General features: G+C 38.1%; 1 protein-coding gene across 1 annotated transcript in view; it reads left to right on the forward strand.

The window, feature by feature from the left end:
- DPYD (dihydropyrimidine dehydrogenase) overlaps positions 1-20,622 on the forward strand; it is a 957,062-nt gene that overhangs the window by 610,866 nt on the left and 325,574 nt on the right. The window contains exon 16 of the mRNA XM_055585018.1: positions 7,776-7,859. Within this exon, the coding sequence (XP_055440993.1) occupies positions 7,776-7,859 (84 nt within the window). The remainder of the gene's footprint in view (positions 1-7,775; positions 7,860-20,622) is intronic.

Consider the following 20,622-nt stretch of genomic DNA (forward strand, 5'->3'; position numbering starts at 1 on the left):
TTCAAATAACATGAAGCATTTACAAAAACCATAATAAAACCATGTTAGAAAATAGGCTGAATGATTCAATGAACTTTCACAAATGTGCAGAAGGAAAAGCAGACTCACTAATGAGTAAAAGTGAGTAAGAAAGTCAACCAAGAAAGATATAACTATCGATAGAATACTTGTTTGTTGAGGCCTTATTTAAAATTAATAAAATAGGAAAAAATATTGAACAATTAGGAAGAAAAGAAAGATTTGAAGAAAAGCTGTTGGACTAAAGAAAGGTCTGATATGCTTAGAAAATAATGAACTTTTAAAAAAGTCTTTCCATGATGTGATAGACATGTTATAATATTATGGAAACTGAGCCATGCTTACCTTACTCAAAAAGAAATGGTGGCATTGAAGGAATTCTAGAAGTTAGGTAAAGGAATCATTTAGTTTATCTTCCATTTCTCAAATTAAAAAAAAAAAGTGTTTTAATTGTTCTTAGAGTTTTTACAGAAGACTTCTAAAGAATTCTATGGTTCTCCAGTTATTTTAAGAATGCTTAGTGTGAAATATTTTGTTCATTTCTATAGGACCCATTTGTATAAATTAATGAGGTAAATAAGAAAGATTCCTACTTAATTATTAAATTAAAACAAAATTATCTGTGCTTCATGTTTCTTAGGATGGATTTTTAAAAAATAAAATAAAATTGATTCAGTTTAAAAAGATGAGAGAAATAGGTGAAGAAAATTAAGAGGTATACACTTTCAATTACAAAAAAAATGAGTCATGGGTATGAAATGCATGATATAGTCAATAGTAATGTAATATCTTTGTATGATAACAGATGGTGACTAGGCTTATCATGGTGATTATTTGTAATGTATAGAAATGTATAAAAGTATTGAATCACTGTGTTGTGCACCAGGAATTAGCATAGTATTAGGTGTCAATTATACTTCAAAAATAAACAAACTTATAGAAAAATATAAGTGAAAGAGGAGAGTGAAAAAGTTGGCTTAAAGCTCAACATTCAGAAAACGAAGATCATGGCATCTGGTCCCATCACTTCATGGCAAATAGATGGGGAAACAGTGGAAGCAGTGTCAGGCTTTATTTTTTTGGGCTCCAAAATCACTGCAGATGGTGACTGCAGCCATGAAATTAAAGGATGCTTACTCCTTGGAAGGAAAGTTATGACCAACCTAGAAAGCATATTCAAAAGCAGAGACATTACTTTGCCAACAGTGGTTCGTCTAGTCAAGGCTATGGTTTTTCCTGTGGTCATGTATGGATATGAGAGTTGGACTGTGAAGAAGGCTGAGTGCTGAAGAATTGATGCTTTTGAACTGTGGTGTTGGAGAAGACTCTTGAGAGTCCCTTAGACTGCAAGGAGATCCAACCAGTCCATTCTAAAAGAGATCAGCCCTGGGTGTTTGGAAGGAATGATGCTAAAGCTGAAACTCCAGTAACCTGGCCACCTCATGCGAAGAGTTGACTCATTGGAAAAGACTCTGATGCTGGGAGGGATTAGGGGCAGGAGGAGAAGGGGACGACAGAGGATAAGATGGCTGGATGGCATCACTGACTCGATGGATGTGAGTCTTAGTGAACTCCGGGAGTTGGTGATGGACAGGGAAGCCTGACATGCTGTGATTCATGGGGTTGCAAAGAGTCAAACACGACTGAGGGACTGAACTGAACTGAACTGAACTGATAGAAAAATAGATCAGGTTTGTGGTTACCAGAGTTATTGGGTGAAGGCAGTCAAAAGGCCTAAACTTCTGGTTATAACAAAGGATGTATTAGGGATGTAATGTACAACTTTATTACTATAATTAATACTGCAGTATGTAACAGAGAAAATCCTGAGAGTTCTCATCACAAGGACTTTTTTCTTTTATCTTGTGTCTATATGTGATGATGGATGTGCTCTGAACTTATTGTGGTAATCATTCCATGGTGCATTAAAGTTAAATCATTACGCTATACACCAAAAACTTATATAGTGTTGTATGTCAGTTGTATCTCAATAAAACTAGAAGAAAAAAATGAAAATATAAAGAGCAAAACCAAGAAGAAAAAATAAGCCTGATACATGTGTTATATGTGTCCTTTACTTTTTTTAATATATAGAAAAATAGAAAATTACACATAAATTGTTAACATAGATTACTTTAGAGGTATGAAATTGAAAGAGAGAGGAGAAAAACTATTTTTATATATTTTGGTTTAATTTGAACTATTACCACAATCTTATTTTCCACTTGAGTTTTTTTAAAGCAACATAGAATACAATGAATAGTGTTCCCAGTTTGGGTAATTAACATGCTTGAATGCTCTGAAGCATTTGAAAGCAGTATTAATAAATAATAAAAGTTAATTGATAAAAGAACATTTGAAATTTTATTTATATTTGTTCCATCCAGCCTGCTACATTTCTCTTTGTCCTGGTACCTTCAGTACCAATTATCCAGAATTAGTAAGATTTGTTTCTATAAAAATAGAAGCTGTATAGGGCAGAATCAACATGATATCAAACAGACCTGAGTTAAAAATCTGTTGTGTCACTTGATACTGGTCATTTAATTCCCTGTGCCGTAGTCTCCTCATCTGTAAAATTGGTACCTGATTATTCCAAGGAGGATGAGAGTTAGAGATAAGAAACACAACTCACAGAGAGCAGCGAGTGTCATAAACACTCAATGTGTATTTGCTTTTGTTATTAGAACTGTGTCTGAATGTCTCCTGTAGGGGTACAGGTCATCAGTGGCCTGCTGCAGGGGCTCTGGGGGCAGCAGACCTGGGTATGGCATACGCCCTCTTGGAGGGCACAAACAAAACCTTGTGTGCACAAGGACCCAGGAGAAAGGAGCAGTGACCCCATAAGAAACTGACCCAGACATGCCAATGAGTGTCCAGGAGTCTCCGGTGGAGACATGGGTTGGCGGTAGCCTGCTTCAGGGTTGGAGGCACTGAGTGCGGCAATGCTTGCATGGGACCTTTTAAAGGAGGTTGCCATTATCTTCATCACCTCCACCAGAGTTTGCCCTCAGGTCAAGCAACAGGGAGGGAACATAGCCCCGCCCATCAATGGAAAATTGGATTAAAGATTTACTCATGGCCCAACATTCAGAAAACAAATATCATAGCATCTGGTCCCATCACTTCATGGGAAATAGATGGGGAAACAGTGGAAACAGTGTCAGGCTTTATTTTGGGGGGCTCCAAAATCACTGCAGATGGTGACTGCAGCCATGAAATTAAAGGACACTTACTCCTTGGAAGAAAAGTTATGACCAACCTAGATAGCATATTGAAAAGCAGAGACATTATTTTGCCAACAAAGGTCCATCTAGTCAAGGCTATGGTTTCTCCAGTGGTTGTGTATGGATGTGAGTTGCACTGTGAAGAAAGCTGAATGCCGAAGAATTGATGCTTTTGAACTCTGGTGTTGGATAAGACTCTTGAGAGTCCCTTGGACTGCAAGGAGATCCAACCAGTCCATTCTAAAGGAGATCAGCCCTTGGTGTTCTTTGGAAGGAATGATGCTAAAGCTGAAACTCCAGTACTTTGGCCACCTCATGCGAAGAGTTGACTCATTGGAAAAGACTCTGATGCTGGGAGGTATTGGGGGCAGGAGGAAAAGGGGATGACAGAAGATGAGATGGCTGGATGGCATCACCGACTCGATGGATGTGAGTTTGAGTGAACTCCGGGAGACGGTGATGGACAAGGAGGCCTGGCATAATGCGATTCATGGGGTCGCAAATAGTCAGACACAACTGAGCGACTGAACTGATTGAACTGAACTGAACGTGGCCCAGCCCATGGGACCCAGTTTTGCCCTCAGTCTTTTCCATCAGTAAACTTCCATAAGGATCTTTTCCCTATCCGTCAGAAGGCAGAGAGAATGAAAACCACAATCACAGAAAACTAACAAAACTGATCACATGGAGCACATCCCTGTCTGCTGCTGCTGCTGCTAAGTCGCTTCAGTCGTGTCCGACTCTGTGCGACCCCATAGATGGCAGCCCACCAGGCTCCCCCATCCCTGGGACTCTCCAAGCAAGAACACTGGAATGGGTTGCCATTTCCTTCTCCAATGCATGAAAGTGAAAAGGGAAAGTGAAGTCACTCAGTCGTGTCCAACTCTTAGCGACCCCATGGACTGCGGCCCATCAGGGTCCTCCGTCCATGGGATTTTCCAGTCAAGACTACTGGAGTGGGGTGCCATTGCCTTCTCTGACAGCCCTGTCTAGCTCAATGAAACTATGAGCCATGCAGTGTAGGGCCTCCCAAGATGGATGGGTAATTGTGGAGAGTTCGGACAAAATGTGGCCCACTGGAGAATGGCATGGCAAACTACTTCAGGAGTCTTGCCTTGAGAACCCCGTGAACACTGTGAAAAGGCAAAAAGGTATGACAATGAGAGATGAACTCCCCAGGTCAGTAGGTGCCCAATATGCTACTGGAGAAGAATGGTGGAACAACTCCAGAAAGAATGAAGAGACGAAGCCAAAGCAAAAACAACACCCAGTTTTGGATGTGACAGGTGATGAAAGTAAAATCTGATACTGTAAAGAGCAATACGTATAGGAACCTGGAATGTTAGGTCCGTGAATCAAGGCAAATCAGAAGTGGTCAAACAGGAGATGGCAAGAGTGAACATCAACATTTCAGGAATCAGTGAACTAAAATGGACTGGAATAGGTGAATTTAACTCAGATGACTATTATATCTATGGCTGTGGGCAAGAATCCCTTAGAAGAAATGGAGTAGCCATCATAGTCAACAAAAGAGTCTGAAATGCAGCACTTGGATGCAATCTCAAAACGACAGAAAGATCTCTGTTTGTTAAGGCAAACCATTCAATATCACGGTAATCGAGTTCTATGCCCCTGGTGGCTCAGACGGTAAAGTGTCTGCCTGCAATGTGGGAGACCCGTGTTCGATCCCTGGGTTGGGAAGATTCCCCTGGAGAAGGAAATGGCAACCCACTCCAGTACTCTTGCCTAAAAAATTCCATGGATGGAAGGAGCCTAGGGGCTACAGTCCATGAGGTCCCAAAGAGTCGGACACGACTGAGCAACTTCACTTTCATGCCCCGAACAGTAATGCTGAAGAAGCTGAAGTTGAACGGTCCTATGAAGAACTACAAGACCTTCTAGAACTAACACCCAAAAAAGATGTTGTCTTCATTATAGGGGACTGGAATGCAAAAGTAGGAAGTGAAGAGCTACCTGGAGTAACAGGCAAATTTGGCCTTGAAGTACAAAATGAAGCAGGGCAAAGGCTAACAGAGTTTTGCCAAGAGAATGCACTGGTCATAGCAAACACCCTCTTCAAACAACACAAGAGAAGACTCTACATGTGGACATCACTAGATGGTCAATACTGAAATCAGATTGATTATATTCTTTGCAGTCAAAGGTGGAGAAGCTCTATACTGTCAGCAAAAACAAGACCGGGAGCTGATTGTGGCTCAGATCATGAACTGCTTATTGCCAAATTCAGGCTTAAATTGAAGAAAGTTGGGAAAAGCACTAGACCATTCAGGTATGACCTAAATGAAATCCCTTACGATATTACAGTGGAAGTGACAAATAGATTCAAGGGATTATATTTGATAGACAGAGTGCATGAAGAACTGTGGACGGAAGTTTGTGACATTGTACAGGAGGTGGTGCTCAAGACCACCCCCCAAAAAAAGAAATGCAAAAAAGCAAAATGGCTGTCTGAGGAGGCCGTACAAATAGCTGAGAAAAGAAGAGAAGCTAAAGGCAAAGGAGGAAAAAGATATACCCGTTCGAATGCAGAGTTCCAAAGAATAGCAAGGAGAGATAAAAAAGCCTTCCTCAGTGATCAGTGCAAAGAAATCGAGGAAAACAATAGAATGGGAAAGACTCATGATCTCTTCAAGAAAATTAGAAATACCAAGGGAACATTTCAAAGACAGGCTCAATAAAGGACAGAAATGGTATGGACCTAACAGAAGCAGAAAATATTAAGAAGAGGTGGCAAGAATACACAGAAGAGCTGTACAAAAAAGATCTTTATGACCCAGATAACCACTATGGTCTGGTCATTCACCTAGAACCAGATATCCTGGAATGCTAAGTCAAATGGGCCTTAGGAAATATCACTACGAACAAAGCTAGTGGAGGTGATGGAATTCCAGTTGAGCTATTCCAAATCCTAAAAGATGATGCTGTGAAAGTGCTGCACTCAATATGCCAGCAAATTTGGAAAACTCAGCTGTGGCTATAGGACTAGAAAAGGTCAGTTTTCCTTCCAGTTCCAAAGAAAGGCAATGCCAAAGAATGTTCAAACTACAACACAATTGCACTCATCTCACATGCTAGTAAAGTGATGCTCAAAATTCTCCAAGCCAGGCTTCAACAGTATGTGAACCGTGAACTTCCAGATGTTCAAGCTGGTTTTAGAAAAGGCAGAGGAATCAGAGATCAAATTGCCAACATCTGCTGGATCATGGAAAAAGCAAAAGAGTTCCAGAAAAACATCTACTTTTGCTTTATTGGCTATGCCAAAGCCTTTGACTGTGTGGATCACAATAAACTGTGGAAAATTCTGAAAGAGATGGGAAGACCAGACCACCTGACCTACCTCTTGAGAAACCTGTATGCAGGTCAAGAAGCAACAGTTAGAACTGGACATGGAACAACAGACTGGTTCCAAATCGGAAAAGGAGTATATCAAGGCTGTATATTTTCATCTTACTTATTTAACTTATATGAAGAGTACATCATGAGAAATGCTGGGCTGGATGAATCACAAAGCTGGAATCAAGATTGCCAGGAGAAATATCAATAAACTCAGATACGCAGATGACACCACTGTTATGCAGAAAGCAAAGAACTAGAGCCTCTTGATGAAAGTGAAAGAAAAGAGTGAAAAAGTTGGCTTAAAGCTCAACATTCAGAAAACTAAGATCATGGCATCCGGTCCCATCAGTTCATGGCAAAGAGATGGGGAAACAATGGAAACAGTGGCAGTCTTTATTTTGGGGGGCTCCAAAATCACTGCAGATGGTGATTCCAGCCATGAAATTAAAAGACGCTTGTTCCTTGGAAGAAAATCTACGACCAACCTAGATAGCATATTAAAAAGCAGAGACATTACTTTGCCAGCAAAGGTCTGTCTAGTCAAAGCTATGGTTTTTCCAGTAGTCACGTATGAATGTGAGAGTTGGACTATAATGAAAGCTGAGTTCCCAAAATTGATGCTTTTGAATGGTGGTGTTGGAGAAGACTGTTGAGAGTTGCTTGGACTGCAGGGAGATCCAACCTGTAAATCCTAAACAAAATCAGTCCTGAATAGTCATTGGAAGGCCTGATGCTAAAGCTGAAGCTCCAATACTTTGGCCACCTGATGCAAAGAACCAACTCACTGGAAAAGACCCTGATGCTGGGAAAGATTGAAGGTGAGAGGAGAAGGGGGCAACAGAGGGTGAAATGGTTGGATGGCATCACTGATGCAATGGACATGAGTTTGAGTAGGCTCTGGGAGTTGGTGATGGACAGGGAAGCCTGGCGAGCTTCAGTCTATCGGGTTGCAAAGCGTCGGACACAACTGAGCGACTGAACTGAATAATCCTTGTATAGATACCCTCATTTGAGAGAGTCAGAATACACCTCATACAATAGCCGTGGTGCAGAAAACAGAGTAGTTAAAATTTGTCAAATGTGACCTATGTTGTATTGTCAGTGGTGAAAGCCTATTAGTACACAATTAAAGCTTTGTGTTTTTTTTTTTCATTTTCCTTCCTCATCTTAAAGGCTTCTGGAGCAGATGCCCTGGAGTTAAATTTATCGTGTCCGCATGGCATGGGAGAAAGAGGAATGGGCCTGGCTTGTGGGCAGGTAAGGACCTCAACAGCTGCCGTTATGTATGTCTGTGACAGAGCAGGCCCCTGTACAGATAGTTACTCTACTTTAGGCAGGAAATGGGAAGATCAGATGACTGGCTTGAGATTTCCAGGTCTGTATTGTTTAAATATTTAGTGCTTAAAAAGTAGAAAATTAGAGAAGCTGAAATTACAGCAACTGTTTAGTTTTTATTGAGGAAAATATCATATTATGTGCTTGACAGGAGGTAATATCATAACAAATAGTTTTTAAAAGCGCTGAGGCAGAATTAGCTGATTTCAAATGCAATGTTCTTTATTCATTCCTGATGCTGATCCACTTTCCCTGGAGCAATATACTGTACAAAATGCATTGTTCGTAGTGATTTTGTAGTAAATGGGGCACAGCACAAATTGCATTTTACATTTTTTAGCATATGATCATTATTCTCTAACTGTGTTTTGGGAGTTGCAAAAAGACTTTGATGATATTTTTATTTTTTGATACAATAAATGGAACCTTCATGTTAAAACTCTTTCAGAAACTTAATGAATAAAATGTGGAAATCTGTGTTAATATGTAGAAAATACTGCATCTTTATGTAACTAGATACAGTGTTATATGTTAAGGAACAATGTAAAAGCTTAATGCTAAAAAGGTGAGGATTTTGCAACTAATTTAGCTTTCAAGCCCAGAGGGAAATGATGTGAGTTAAATAATACAAATTGTTGTAATTTATGACAAATTTCCTAGTCCTAGAAAGTTTAGTTTTATTTCCACATCTGACATGGAACCTTATACATAGTAGGTAGTCAGTTCTTTTTTTTTTTTTCTCCCCCAAGTCATAGAATTATCTGAATTAAACTGAGGCCAGAGATGCTTAATTTGGACAGGCAGAAATTTCTGCTTATTCAAATGAATGTAGGTTGCTATTTTCAGATTAGCATTCAGGGAGGATTTTTTTTTTTTTTTCCAGGGAGGATTTTAAAGTACCTTGTAAATATTTAATTAACATTCAGGATAGATTTGTGACTGGGAAGAAACCATTCTTTTGTAGCAGCAGGAGAAGGTGGCCTAGTCAAATGTTGTTCAAGTATACTCTCTACTCCACTCACAGCAGATTATCCAGAAGATCATTCAGTGTGATAACAGAACAAGCCTCAGAATTACCTGTAGAGGGAAAACATCATTATGCTACATCATAATTTTTATAAGTCATGTGATTAGGCAGCAGTTAGTGTGTCATGATAGGTAACTTGGTTAAAACAAGGAACATTCTTAAAAGGACATCTGGAGCAAAGCCCGAGGGAGTCGAGTTTCTCTCTTTACACCTGTCCCAAATATCTTTTAGTTACATGGATTAAAACAGCTATGGAAAATTTGAATCTATTGACTAAGTTTTAAAAGAAAGATGTATTTTCATATGTATTTCTTCCCACAAATATGACAATTATTTTGAAAATGTTACCCAGCTTTAAGTTTATTTTTTAGAGCGGACTTTTGCTCTGTGAACACCTCAAAACTTACCCAGCTGTTAAATGTCTTAGGTGGATCCTCCCCAGAGTTATTTAGCTGGATAAAACAGCCTTTGGCTGAATGAGGATGCAAGTGCTAAAATTTTTCAGTCAGTTATTAAGATTTCTAAAACTCATGGAACACGTATGTCCCAAAAACTATTATGTCTTGGACTGAAGGAAACTTAGAAGCATTTCCATTTCTCTTATTAGTTATAATCTCTAAAACTATAACCAATTCTACTAGCCAACTTTGGAATTTTTCTTTTGAATTATATTCTCTTGTACATTGTATAATTGAAAAATAAAGCTAATTTAATTAGTTTGCTGCAACATAATTTAAATGATTACTGTGCCTTGGGACACATGCATGTTCAATATTTCAGATATCAGGAAGGAAGAACATTAGCACATTGGAAAAAAAACTTGACTATACCTCTGAATTTTTAGAGTGGGCACGAAGACATCTGGGGCTTATTCATTTTCTCCTTTACTTCCTATTTCCTTTTTCTCTGCCTCCTGTTTCCATTGTTTCTTCCTCCCTCCCTAAGGTTTATGGTCTTAAACACTCACAAGTTGGTGGGATGGGGAATTTGTACCCAGTGTTGGGAGACTGAGGAGCCATTCCAATTTGTCTTCCTCATCATTGTATGATCTGCATCCCGTTTGCTAAAAGCTCCCTTTGTGCCAAGTAAAGAGCTATGTGTATCGCCAGAGCCTGAGAAATATTTGCTTCATCAGTGACTCAAACTGACATTAGTTCCATGGCTAGAATATTTTTCCATTAGAAACACTCTTTTGTACTGTCACCATTTCTGGTGTTTCTAGAAATCATAATGATTTTAGCTCCTTAAGATGAGTATAAGCAGAATATGGTAATACCGTACATTTTCCTCTCTAAACATTTTTTTTCTTCTTTATCTCAAATATTTTTTTGCAAATCAACTAAGTGAAATACACTGCTTTTACACCTGAGTTTAATTAGCTGTATATATTTGAACATATACATGTAAATTTAAACTCTTTATATATGTTTCCATAGTGACTAAAAGTTGTGAAATATAGGAATAGAAAAGGCTATAACCTTTATGACATAGAGACGTCATATATATTTATGGAATTTATAGAAATAAATAAAATCTCAAGCTGACCCGGAAATTTGAATTGTGTATCCCCTGCATGGTGAAACTTCATATAAAATCTTAAACACTTAGGAGGACACTTGCTAAGTGTTTAAAGGCAATCTCATTTTTTTTTTTTTTTTTTGATTTTCAGAAACTGGTTTAATATACATCTCACATCTCTGGGAAAGCTCCCATCTTGGTTACATTCTTACCAACCACTAGCTACATTTTCCAGTCACTTCCCACTGACAGCACAACATTTTTTATTCTTTCCATCAACCGTCTTTGTCACCTTGATCAAGCCACTTACTCTCCTGAAGCATCAGTTTCCATCTCTATAATATGGCATTTGAATTAGATGGTCTCTAAATCCCCTTCCAGCTGTAATATTCTTTAAATGCTAACATTATAGGCAGCAAGCTAATATGTCATTTTTAAACTATTCATAAAGACCACTGGTAAAATAAGAACAACTAAAGAAATAAAAATTGCATATTATGTTATTCTTTTTAAAAGCATTAACATTTACCTGGCTTGCATGAAAGTCAATGTTTTATTTATTTAATTTCTTTTTTTTTTTTTAACACAAATCAGTTCTGCTCACTTTTTTGGTATATTTTATTTATTTGATGAATATCTAACTAGCAGTTGTTTAAAAAACCTTGGTTTAATAGACGTTTTGTACTTTACATAGTTAAAATAGAACCCTTGTGCTTTTAGTATGTCAGCCTGCTCTTCTATCACATTTTTTCCATTTTAGTTAGTGGTTTCACCCAATAAACTTGATGCTCAGGCAAAGGTAAAAAGACCTTCTAGTTTGGGTGGCATATAGTCCAAAGAGTCAGAGTTATATTTCAACATGAATTTTTTTTTTTTGTCTTTTCTTCAGTTCATAAAAATCCTCTGAAGTAGGATGAGTTTCCATTCCATTTAACAAATTAAAAAAGAAGAAACAAAAAAACCTGACCTTCCATGTTTCCCAGGTCACGAATCTGTCAGTGGCTACCAGGCCTGAGCTTTAGTTAGCATGCAAGCCTGAATATAGGGAAGGCGCAGAGAACAGTTCCCAAGAAATCAGTATTCGAATGTTAGTATAAATATTATCATTATTAACTTAAAATTAAGAGCAGGATTAAGCTCTAAACTCCCAAACACACCTGAACATTCTATGTATGTGTTCTGTCTCTCAGGAATGAGGGAGCTCTGATGTCTTGACAATCAAATTTAAAGTCATCTACGTGCAATATATGTAAACTAATTTCTGTGACAGCATATTACTTTATAAAGGTACTTGAACTGTAATAAATTCTATAAAGTGCAGATGAAATGGCACCTCTTTGCAGTCTTCTTATCTAAAATGCTAAGTGTCCATAGGACATTAAGTAAATATTCTTCTTCCGTCCTTTTGGAATTATGCTGAATATTTTTACTTCCACTTCATAGAACCTCCTAACCTAGATTCACACAGGAGCTGAAAAGGCCTTGAATAGCTTTCTATTGTTATTGTATTTGTTTTATTTTTTAAATTATTACCAACATTTTAAAAACAGGTGGCTGACAAAAAAAAAAAAATCTACTTCCTTCATCTCTTGAAATAAAGAAGGTACGGCCACACTTGACCTATACTGACATGTGGCAGTGAGGAACTAGAGCTTCGTTAGGCTCCTTTAACCCTCTATGTGGTATACGTAAATAGCAGCAGACATTTGACCAAGGATAAGTGCTCACTCAATATGGATTTTATCAGTATGTACCTCTCTGATTCAACCTTAAAATATTGAAACCAAGCCTTCCCAGGATTTTTGCTAATTTTCTTGGTTCTTGACATTGAAGATTCTCTAGATTGCTTTCTTCAGCCAGCAGTACTTTTAATTCTTAGACCCTCCATCAGCTACCAAAAGAAAAATAGTAGGGAGTAGGGTATGGCGTATGGGATAAGTTGCCTTGTCTTCCTACCTTCCTATTTTATCTTCCACATAGCAAAAAAGAAGAGCAGGAGGCAACATGTTCCACAGGACTTTATAATACTAGTTACATAACTCCTTAAGATGATTTTTTGTCCTTGCCATCAGAAAGCATGTATTTTTAAAGCTTTTTCTTATTTTTCGTACCAGCTGTTTTCTTCTTTGCCTTGAGTCAATGATGTGGCACAGACTCTCAGAATTGAAAGGAACCTTGACGATTTCCCAATTCAACCTCCTTATTTGAGGACAGGAATTTGGGACTGGAAAGTGATCTAAATAGCCTTAGTCTGAGCTACCCAACTAGCAGAGCCCAGCGCCTGTAATGCTTTTGTCATTGACCCCCGTCTAGTGTTCTGGCCAGTATTTTCCACTATGTCATCTGGGTGTAAACAGATCTCCAGTCAACTGAATGAGTCAGTCAGTTGCCCTGGAAACTTCCTACTCTGTACCTTTTTAAATACTATTATTCTCTCCACCTGGAATTCATATCTTTTCAACTGAAATTATTCAAGTAAAATTCACCTGTCTAATTCTATGGTGGATGACCTCTAATTCATTAATTGGGTATATATTATCAATTAAATTGTCCATGATAAAGAAAAAATAATATGTTATAAATGAACAGGTTAAAGATAGAAACTAGATACATACTCTCATTTCAATCTGTGGTGACCTAGAAACTGAATCACTGTCAATGAGTTTGGATTTCTTTACCTGAAAATTCTAAGAAGTTGCGAAGATGTTGTTTATCTTGCCCTTGGAGGATTCTCATCGTTCAGTGTTTGCAAGCCATGATTTGGCCTTCATTATAGGTGTGATTGCTCAATAGTGCACAACTAGTTCAGTAACAATTCCTTTGAATGGAAAATTCCAAGATGATAGTATATAATTGGAGGGAAAACTGCTCTAACTTTACAGACAGAGCAGAATCCTGAATAAAGATGGTGCACCACTCTCATCACTTGCTATGTCTTGCTTTCTCACAACCCCATCCATTTGTTTACATATATTCTCTACATAGAATTTGTGAACACTGGAATATTCAACTCAATCTTAACAGTTACCATCAGGAAATACATATACAGTCCTGCTTTTATGATGATTTAGCTAGGCAAAACAAACAGATTTAAAATTGCTAAATCTTATATGTTCAGTGATCTTAAATAAGTACTGATTTATATTAATATCACCTAGAGCAAGATTTTGATATTTCCCTCATGATCTGTTCTGTGTCCAAATTTAATTTTGCATAAACTCTGTATTTTTCTGTTTAAAAAAGAAAAAAAAAAGATTTTTTTCTGTTACAACATGCCAACATTTTTCATAAAACACAGATTATTGCTCTTTCCCTTGCCAGAGAGCAGATGTCTGTCACCAGGAAGAGAATCCAAAACTGAGTATGAGGACCGCATTGCCCCAGATGTGCTATCCTTTCCCTTGGGAAATAAAACCTTTTCCAGCAGCTGGGCTAACAGACCTTCTATCTCATTTGCCGTACAAGGTCTAGGGAACAATGACCAAAGCTCTGCCTCCATCTGGTTCCCATGGCATGTCTGTGGAGAGGACAGTATAAAGATACTACTTTTAAAGCCAAAACAGCTGACTAGTCATGGCACTTCCTATATACCCCAGAGAGTGAAATGAAGGCATTTGGGAATATGAGAAATCTTAACAGAGAAACAGACATAGAAGCCCCAGCAATGGTAAAAATACAACAAACTGAAGCCACAGTGCTGTCTCTGGTATGTCTTGGGGGATCTAAGGTGAGGATCACTGCTGAATTAAATTTCCTTTTTGATACTGGTTAGATGTGTGCACACGAGGCCTCCTGTATTTCAGGTTCTTGATTCCTCTCACCCTTTCTGACTCTAGCCTCCTCTAAGAAACATGGGTGGCAAAGTGCTGCTTTGTTCCTGAACGTGATGTGTAATTTTGCTTTAATCAGCATGGATCAATGTAAGTTTAGGCTGGAAAGTTGTACCTGAGGTCTGTGAGCTGATTGGTTAAACATGGGCCAGGCTAGGTTTGCCTCTGTGGATTGATCCCTGAGACATCATAGGTTTGGAAATCACTGCACTGTAAAATAACCTCATTCCTGGAAGAAAGACAAGAAATGGCTGCATGATATAAGTTCCTGCCAAAAGCGACTAAAATCCGATATTACCCAAACACATTTTACTTAGCCTGCCTTCTTTTATTTTCCTTTTGGTGATACAATTTTGGAAGTGCTTTAAAATAGATTATCAACTTGTTTATGAGAAAAAGTATCTCTGATTAAAAAGAAATATTTGCTTTACACTATATTATGTTGCCTAACTTTTTATTTGATTTTAATTCTCAGCCATTTGCATAGACATGGGTGCTTGGATAAGTAGATAACTATAGGAGATCTGTAAGAGGCATTTCTACAATGGCCAATATTTTGCCTTAAGCTGGTTCTCTATGAGTTTTTCAATTTTAGTTATTAATGCTGGCTAATGATATAAAAATGATTGCTTTCTATTAAAAATTATAAATGTTTAGGAGAAAGCAACATCCTTTAAATCTAATCTAACTAACTGAGATGTTAGTTCTAGATCAGGAAATATCAATTGTTGCTATCTATAATAACAATCATGTATATGTCATTTATAAAATAATTATGTTGTACAAATAGGTGGACCACCTGGTGAATAGTTGCAGGAAGAACATTGAAATATGTGTTTTTAAACTTAGCATGGTTTTTATTATACTTATCATGCTGAAATAAAGCAGCAATAGCATTTCTAAGTTTTTTTATGAATCACTTTCAGATGGTCACACCACAGTAAATTTGAGAGTTTTCTATATGTCTGTTGACTTGGGCACAAAGATGAACTAAAAATATCTTTGACCTATAGAGAGGGATGTGAGAGTAAGGTGAGGGAGAGACTGTGAACTTAGTCTGTGATGTCATACAATTTGTAAAGCATATGTTGTTGAAGAGTAAATAGGTATCAGCAGTGTGAAATGGAAACAAAGTTGGGAACCATAATTATTAAAATAGAAATATTGACAAAGAAATGGAGAGTCTAGTCATAGGATCCAACTGCTGCTGCTAAGTCGCTTCAGTCGTGTCCGACTCTGTGAAACCCCATAGATGGGCCCCCACCAGGCTCCCCTGTCCCTGGGATTCTCCAGGCAAGAATACTGGAGTGGGTTGCCATTTCCTTCTCCAATGCATGAAAGTGAGAAGTGAAAGTGAGGTCGCTCAGTCATGTCCGACTCTTAGCGACCCCATGGACTTCAGCCTACCAGGCTCCTCCGTTTGGAAGAACTAGCAAACAGGGCTTGAATTTGATGTTAAAATGGACGAAAGACCCAGGAATAAAGGATGCTGAATTTGGGGTAAAAAAGCAAGATTGGACAGAAATCTAATAAGAACTCAGGAACTAAAGACTCAGAGGCAGCAGAGTTCAAGATAAGGTAAGAGAGAGAATAATAAATAAGGGGAATCAAGGGAAGGTATAAGAGGCACCACTTCTAAGAAGACTGTAAAATTAAGGCAACTTCTACTTCAGAGACAGTTTTTACACATTTCTCACTGGGGTAGAAGTAATCTTTAAAGCACAATCAGTTTAAGTCTTCCAGCTGGGAATAGGGGAGCAACATTAGGAAGGCGATGTATCGGGTTGTCTGACTAGAGGTGAAAATATTGCCCTCTCCCCACAAAAATAAGTCAAAGAAAATAGATTTAACAAACTCATAGCATTTACAGCCTAGGAGTACTGATTCAAAATTGAAACTTCTATGGCTTTTGTTACCATCATTTGGCAGCCACATTCCCAGAGAACTGTTAGGCTCCCCCACCCTCAAACGCATGAGGTGGTTCTTGTTGGGAATCACAGATGTTACACAAACATGAAGTCTGTTTTGTTGTCAATTATGTTGCAGAAATCTTAATGACACTCATGTTTGGAGCTAATGATGGTTTTGTTCTTTCATCAAAAAAATCAATTTATCAAGTAACAATGTGATTAATTAATATATACTCTGAAAAAAAAGTTTTGTTAAAAGGGATATCAACTTTAAAATGACTGTCAATTTTAACCACTGTTAGATGCCTTGAATATCTTTAGTTCTTTTCTTATAATATTTGCTATTTTACTTTTTCTAGAGTTAATGGTTTGAGTGTTTATTTTTCTCTATCTGTTGTTCCTGGGTATATACAGCTTTAAAAGTCTTGATAGATCAAGTTGCAAATTTGGTTACATTTCCTGGATGTTAACCACTCATCAAAAAAGAACATGCAGATGTTTTTGTCTTTTTTGTAAAATTTCTAGTCCTCTATCAGCTGTGATTTCTGTTACCAGTTTTCAATTGCCAAGATTTTTCTCTTCTTGAATACACCAGATATTGTATGGCAACGCCATAGTATGCATTCCATTCCTGTCTTTCCTATAGTTATGCTTCAGTGTATGCAGGAGCAGTTAGTTCTCTTCACTTCTAGTGTCTGTTCTCTATTCCTCTTTCCTTGTTCACTGTTGACTGTCTCAAACTTTTAGAGAATAGCCTTTTTATTTAGGAGAAATAGATTTTAGACAGCCTATTTGGCACTCCCTGAATCACCAAATAGTTCTCTACTTTCATTCATTCAATAAATTTTTAGAGTATCTACCATGTCCAAGGGCTTCCTAGGTGGTGCAGTGGTAAAGAATTTGTCTGCCAATGCAGGAGGCCTAAAAGACGTGGGTTCCATCCCTGGGTTGGGAGTATCTCCTGAAGTAGGGAATGGCCACCTGCTCCAGTATTCTTGCCAGAAAATTCCATGGACAGAGGGTCCTGGCAGGTTACAGTCCATGGGGTTGGGGAAAGTCAGACATGACTGAGCATAGCACAATGTACCAAGAATTGTGTGAAATGCTGAAAATACAGTGATAAAAATAGACATGTTATCTGTCCTCAAGTAGCTTTCCATTTAGTAAAGTAGAGATATATTGGATAAATAACCTCACAAATAATAAGTGGTGAGTTGAATGGTGATAGTGGTGGATATGATAAGACTATATTTTCATTTTGAGAGAACAGAATAGAGGAGCATGAGAATAGACTTGAGAAAACAGGCTAAAATCTCCTACAATAAATAGTTCAAGTAAGAAATATCAGTGCTTTGTATCTTAGATTAGGAAAATGATGGTAGAGATAGAGAAATGCATATGCCAAAGATAAGGATCACACGGAGCAGCATCTGAAGATACGTTGTATGGAGGTTCTAAGGAAGAAACAAATGGAAAGATAGTTCTTAGCTTTCTAGCTTTTGCCAAAATTCTGGTGTTGTAAACTAAGACAGGTATATTCCCTATGTAATTGATGATACAAGGTTAAAGTTGACTTCGTGATTGGATCCAGGAAAACAAATATTTTCAGCATTCTCACTCTTTCTGCCTCTCTCTCCTTTGCTCCATGATGTAGTGAATGATGCATTCTTACACAGAACAGATAAGCATTCTTTATTCATCCTATGACCTTGCCTCAGACAAATAAATGGTTTATAATCCCACCCCTGTATTCTTGCCTGGAGAATCCCATGGACAGAGGAGCCTGGTGGGCTACAATCCATGGGGTCACAAAGAGTTTGACATGACTGAAGCAACTTAACAATGCACACAAGCACACACAATTCTAGCTCTTAGGAGATCTTTACCTTTCCAGTCCTGGTCCATCCACTCATATCTGTGATTCTGATATTTTCTCCATTTCTTATTATTAAACTCTTATTAAAAGTTTTCCTCCAAAGGGAGCCATGCTTATTTTAAACAATTAAAAACTTAAACATGTATAAAATGTATTAGATATTTATTCTCTCAATAGAAATGATAGACATGGTAAAGTGAAGTGTACAGTTTTCCTAATGGTAAATAAGGAATTATATTTTTGAAGTGGCTATAAAGTTACCGATATATATAGATGTATAGATATGTGTGTGTGTGTGCGTGCTCAGTCATGTCTGACTTTTTGCAACACTATGGATTGTAGCCTGCCAGGTTACTCTGTCCATAGAATTTTCCAAGGAAAGAATACTGGAGTAGGTTACTATTTCGTATTCCAGGGGATCTTCCTGACCCAGGGTTCAAGCCCACCTATCCTGCATTGGTAGGCAAATTCTTTACCACTAATATGTATGTATGTATGTATGTATGTATGTGTATGTATGTATACCAAGATAATCAATTCATAAAGAGTTTTTTAATGAACAGTAGAATTTGAGTTTATTTTACTTAGTGCCCATATTATTCTAGGCAATGTGCTAGGTCTTTCTATGCATGGAATTGCATCCACTCTTCAATCAGCTTTGAGGGGGAAGATAAACATCTACATTACAGACAAAGGAACTATGGCTAGAGTGACTTACTGTACATTGAACACCCAGGTTTAATGTCATTCTGACACATTATAGGTTCAGTAAATATTTTGGACAGGTTAATAAAGATATGAATGAATGAGTGAATGAATGAGTAATGTGATGAATTAAGCCTTCATGCAAAATGGATTTTTGTGCTATTCAGATTAAGAAGGTCTGGAGCAGAGTGATTTATGAATATGACTCAGTAAAGCAGTTCTTGATTTTTTGTAACTTAAGAACTTACATTTTAGGTCATTTTACTTGCCTGTAAAACCAATCACAGTTCCTTATTCTGATTTTTTGTTGTCTTTGCACCACAAATGTTTTAGGTTTCATGTGCCTGATTTTTTCAGTTCAGTTCAGTACAGTTCACTCACTCAGTTATGTCCGACTCTTTGCAACCCCATGAACCGCAGCACCGCAGGCCTCCTTGTCCATCACCAACTGCCGGACTTTACCCAAACTCATGTCCATTGAGTCAGTGATGCCATCCAACCATCTCATTCTCTATTGTCCCCTTCTCCTCCTGCCCTCCATCTTTCCCAGCATCAGGGTCTTTTCAAATGAGTCAGCTCTTCGCATCACGTGGCCAAAGTATTGGAGTTTCAGGTTCAGCGTCAATCCTTCCGATGAACACCCAGGACTGATCTCCTTTAGGATGTACTGGTTGGATCTGCTTGCAGTCCAAGGGACTCTCAGGAGTCTTCTCCAACACCACAGCTCAAAAGCATCAATTCTTCTGTGCTCAGCTTTCTTTATAGTCCAACTTTCACATCCGTACATAACCACTGGAAAAACCGTAGCCTTGACTAGATGGACCTCTATTGATAAAGTAATGTCTCTGCTTTTTAATATGCTGTCTAGGTTGGTGATAACTTTCCTTCCAAGGAGTAAGTGTCTTTTAATTTCATGGCTTCAGTTACCATCTGCAGTGATTTTGGAGCCCCCCAAAATAAAGTCAGCCACTATTTCCACTGTTTCTCCATCTGTTTGCCATAAAGTGATAGGACCAGATGCCATGATTTCTTCAATATGTCTCAAATCCATTCTAAACATGTTTGTCTAGAAGTACATACTACGCACATATACATATTATTCCTAATTCCCTGTGCCCTGGGAAGGAATCTACCTCCTTTTAAAATATTGCATTTTTGGAGCTCACTAATCATTTTGTAAGAATAAGCCTTTCCACATGTTACTGTAGGTGTTTGGAAGATGAAAAATGTCAAAATGTCTGACTATGACTTCCTTTTGCACATTTGCTACCCTGTATAAACAAGGTATGTACCCAGGAATGAGGGAAGGGAAAAAAAAGTATACCACATCAGCTTGGCCTCCAGTGGAATTAAGAAGATTATTATCTCCTGTCTCCATGCCCATCACCTAATGACAGAAAGTTCTGGATTACATATGCTTCCTGAATGTCTCCCACGTTATTTGAGAATAGGTAAAAATCACTGATTGGGCTTCCCTGGTGGCTCAGACCATAAAGAATCTGTCTGCAATGCAGGGGACCTGGGTTTCATCTCTGGGTCAGGAAGATCCCATGGAGAAGGGAATGGCAACCCACTTCAGTATTCTTGCCTGGAGAATCCCATGGACCGAGCAGCCTAGTGGGCTATAGTCTGTGGGATAAAACAGAGTCAGACAACTGAGCAACTGCACTTTCACTTTCACACAATCAATGAAACCTGCCTTGCTGTTTGCCAGGTTCTGATTCAAGGTCTAACTCATGCAATCCACACTGCAAATCTATGGTGTATGGACTATTATTAATTCCTGTTTTACAAAGGGGAGAACCCAGTGTAAGTAATG

The sequence above is a fragment of the Bubalus kerabau genome, chromosome 6, assembly GCF_029407905.1.
Source record: "Bubalus kerabau isolate K-KA32 ecotype Philippines breed swamp buffalo chromosome 6, PCC_UOA_SB_1v2, whole genome shotgun sequence".
Classification (NCBI taxonomy): Eukaryota; Metazoa; Chordata; class Mammalia; order Artiodactyla; family Bovidae; genus Bubalus; species Bubalus kerabau.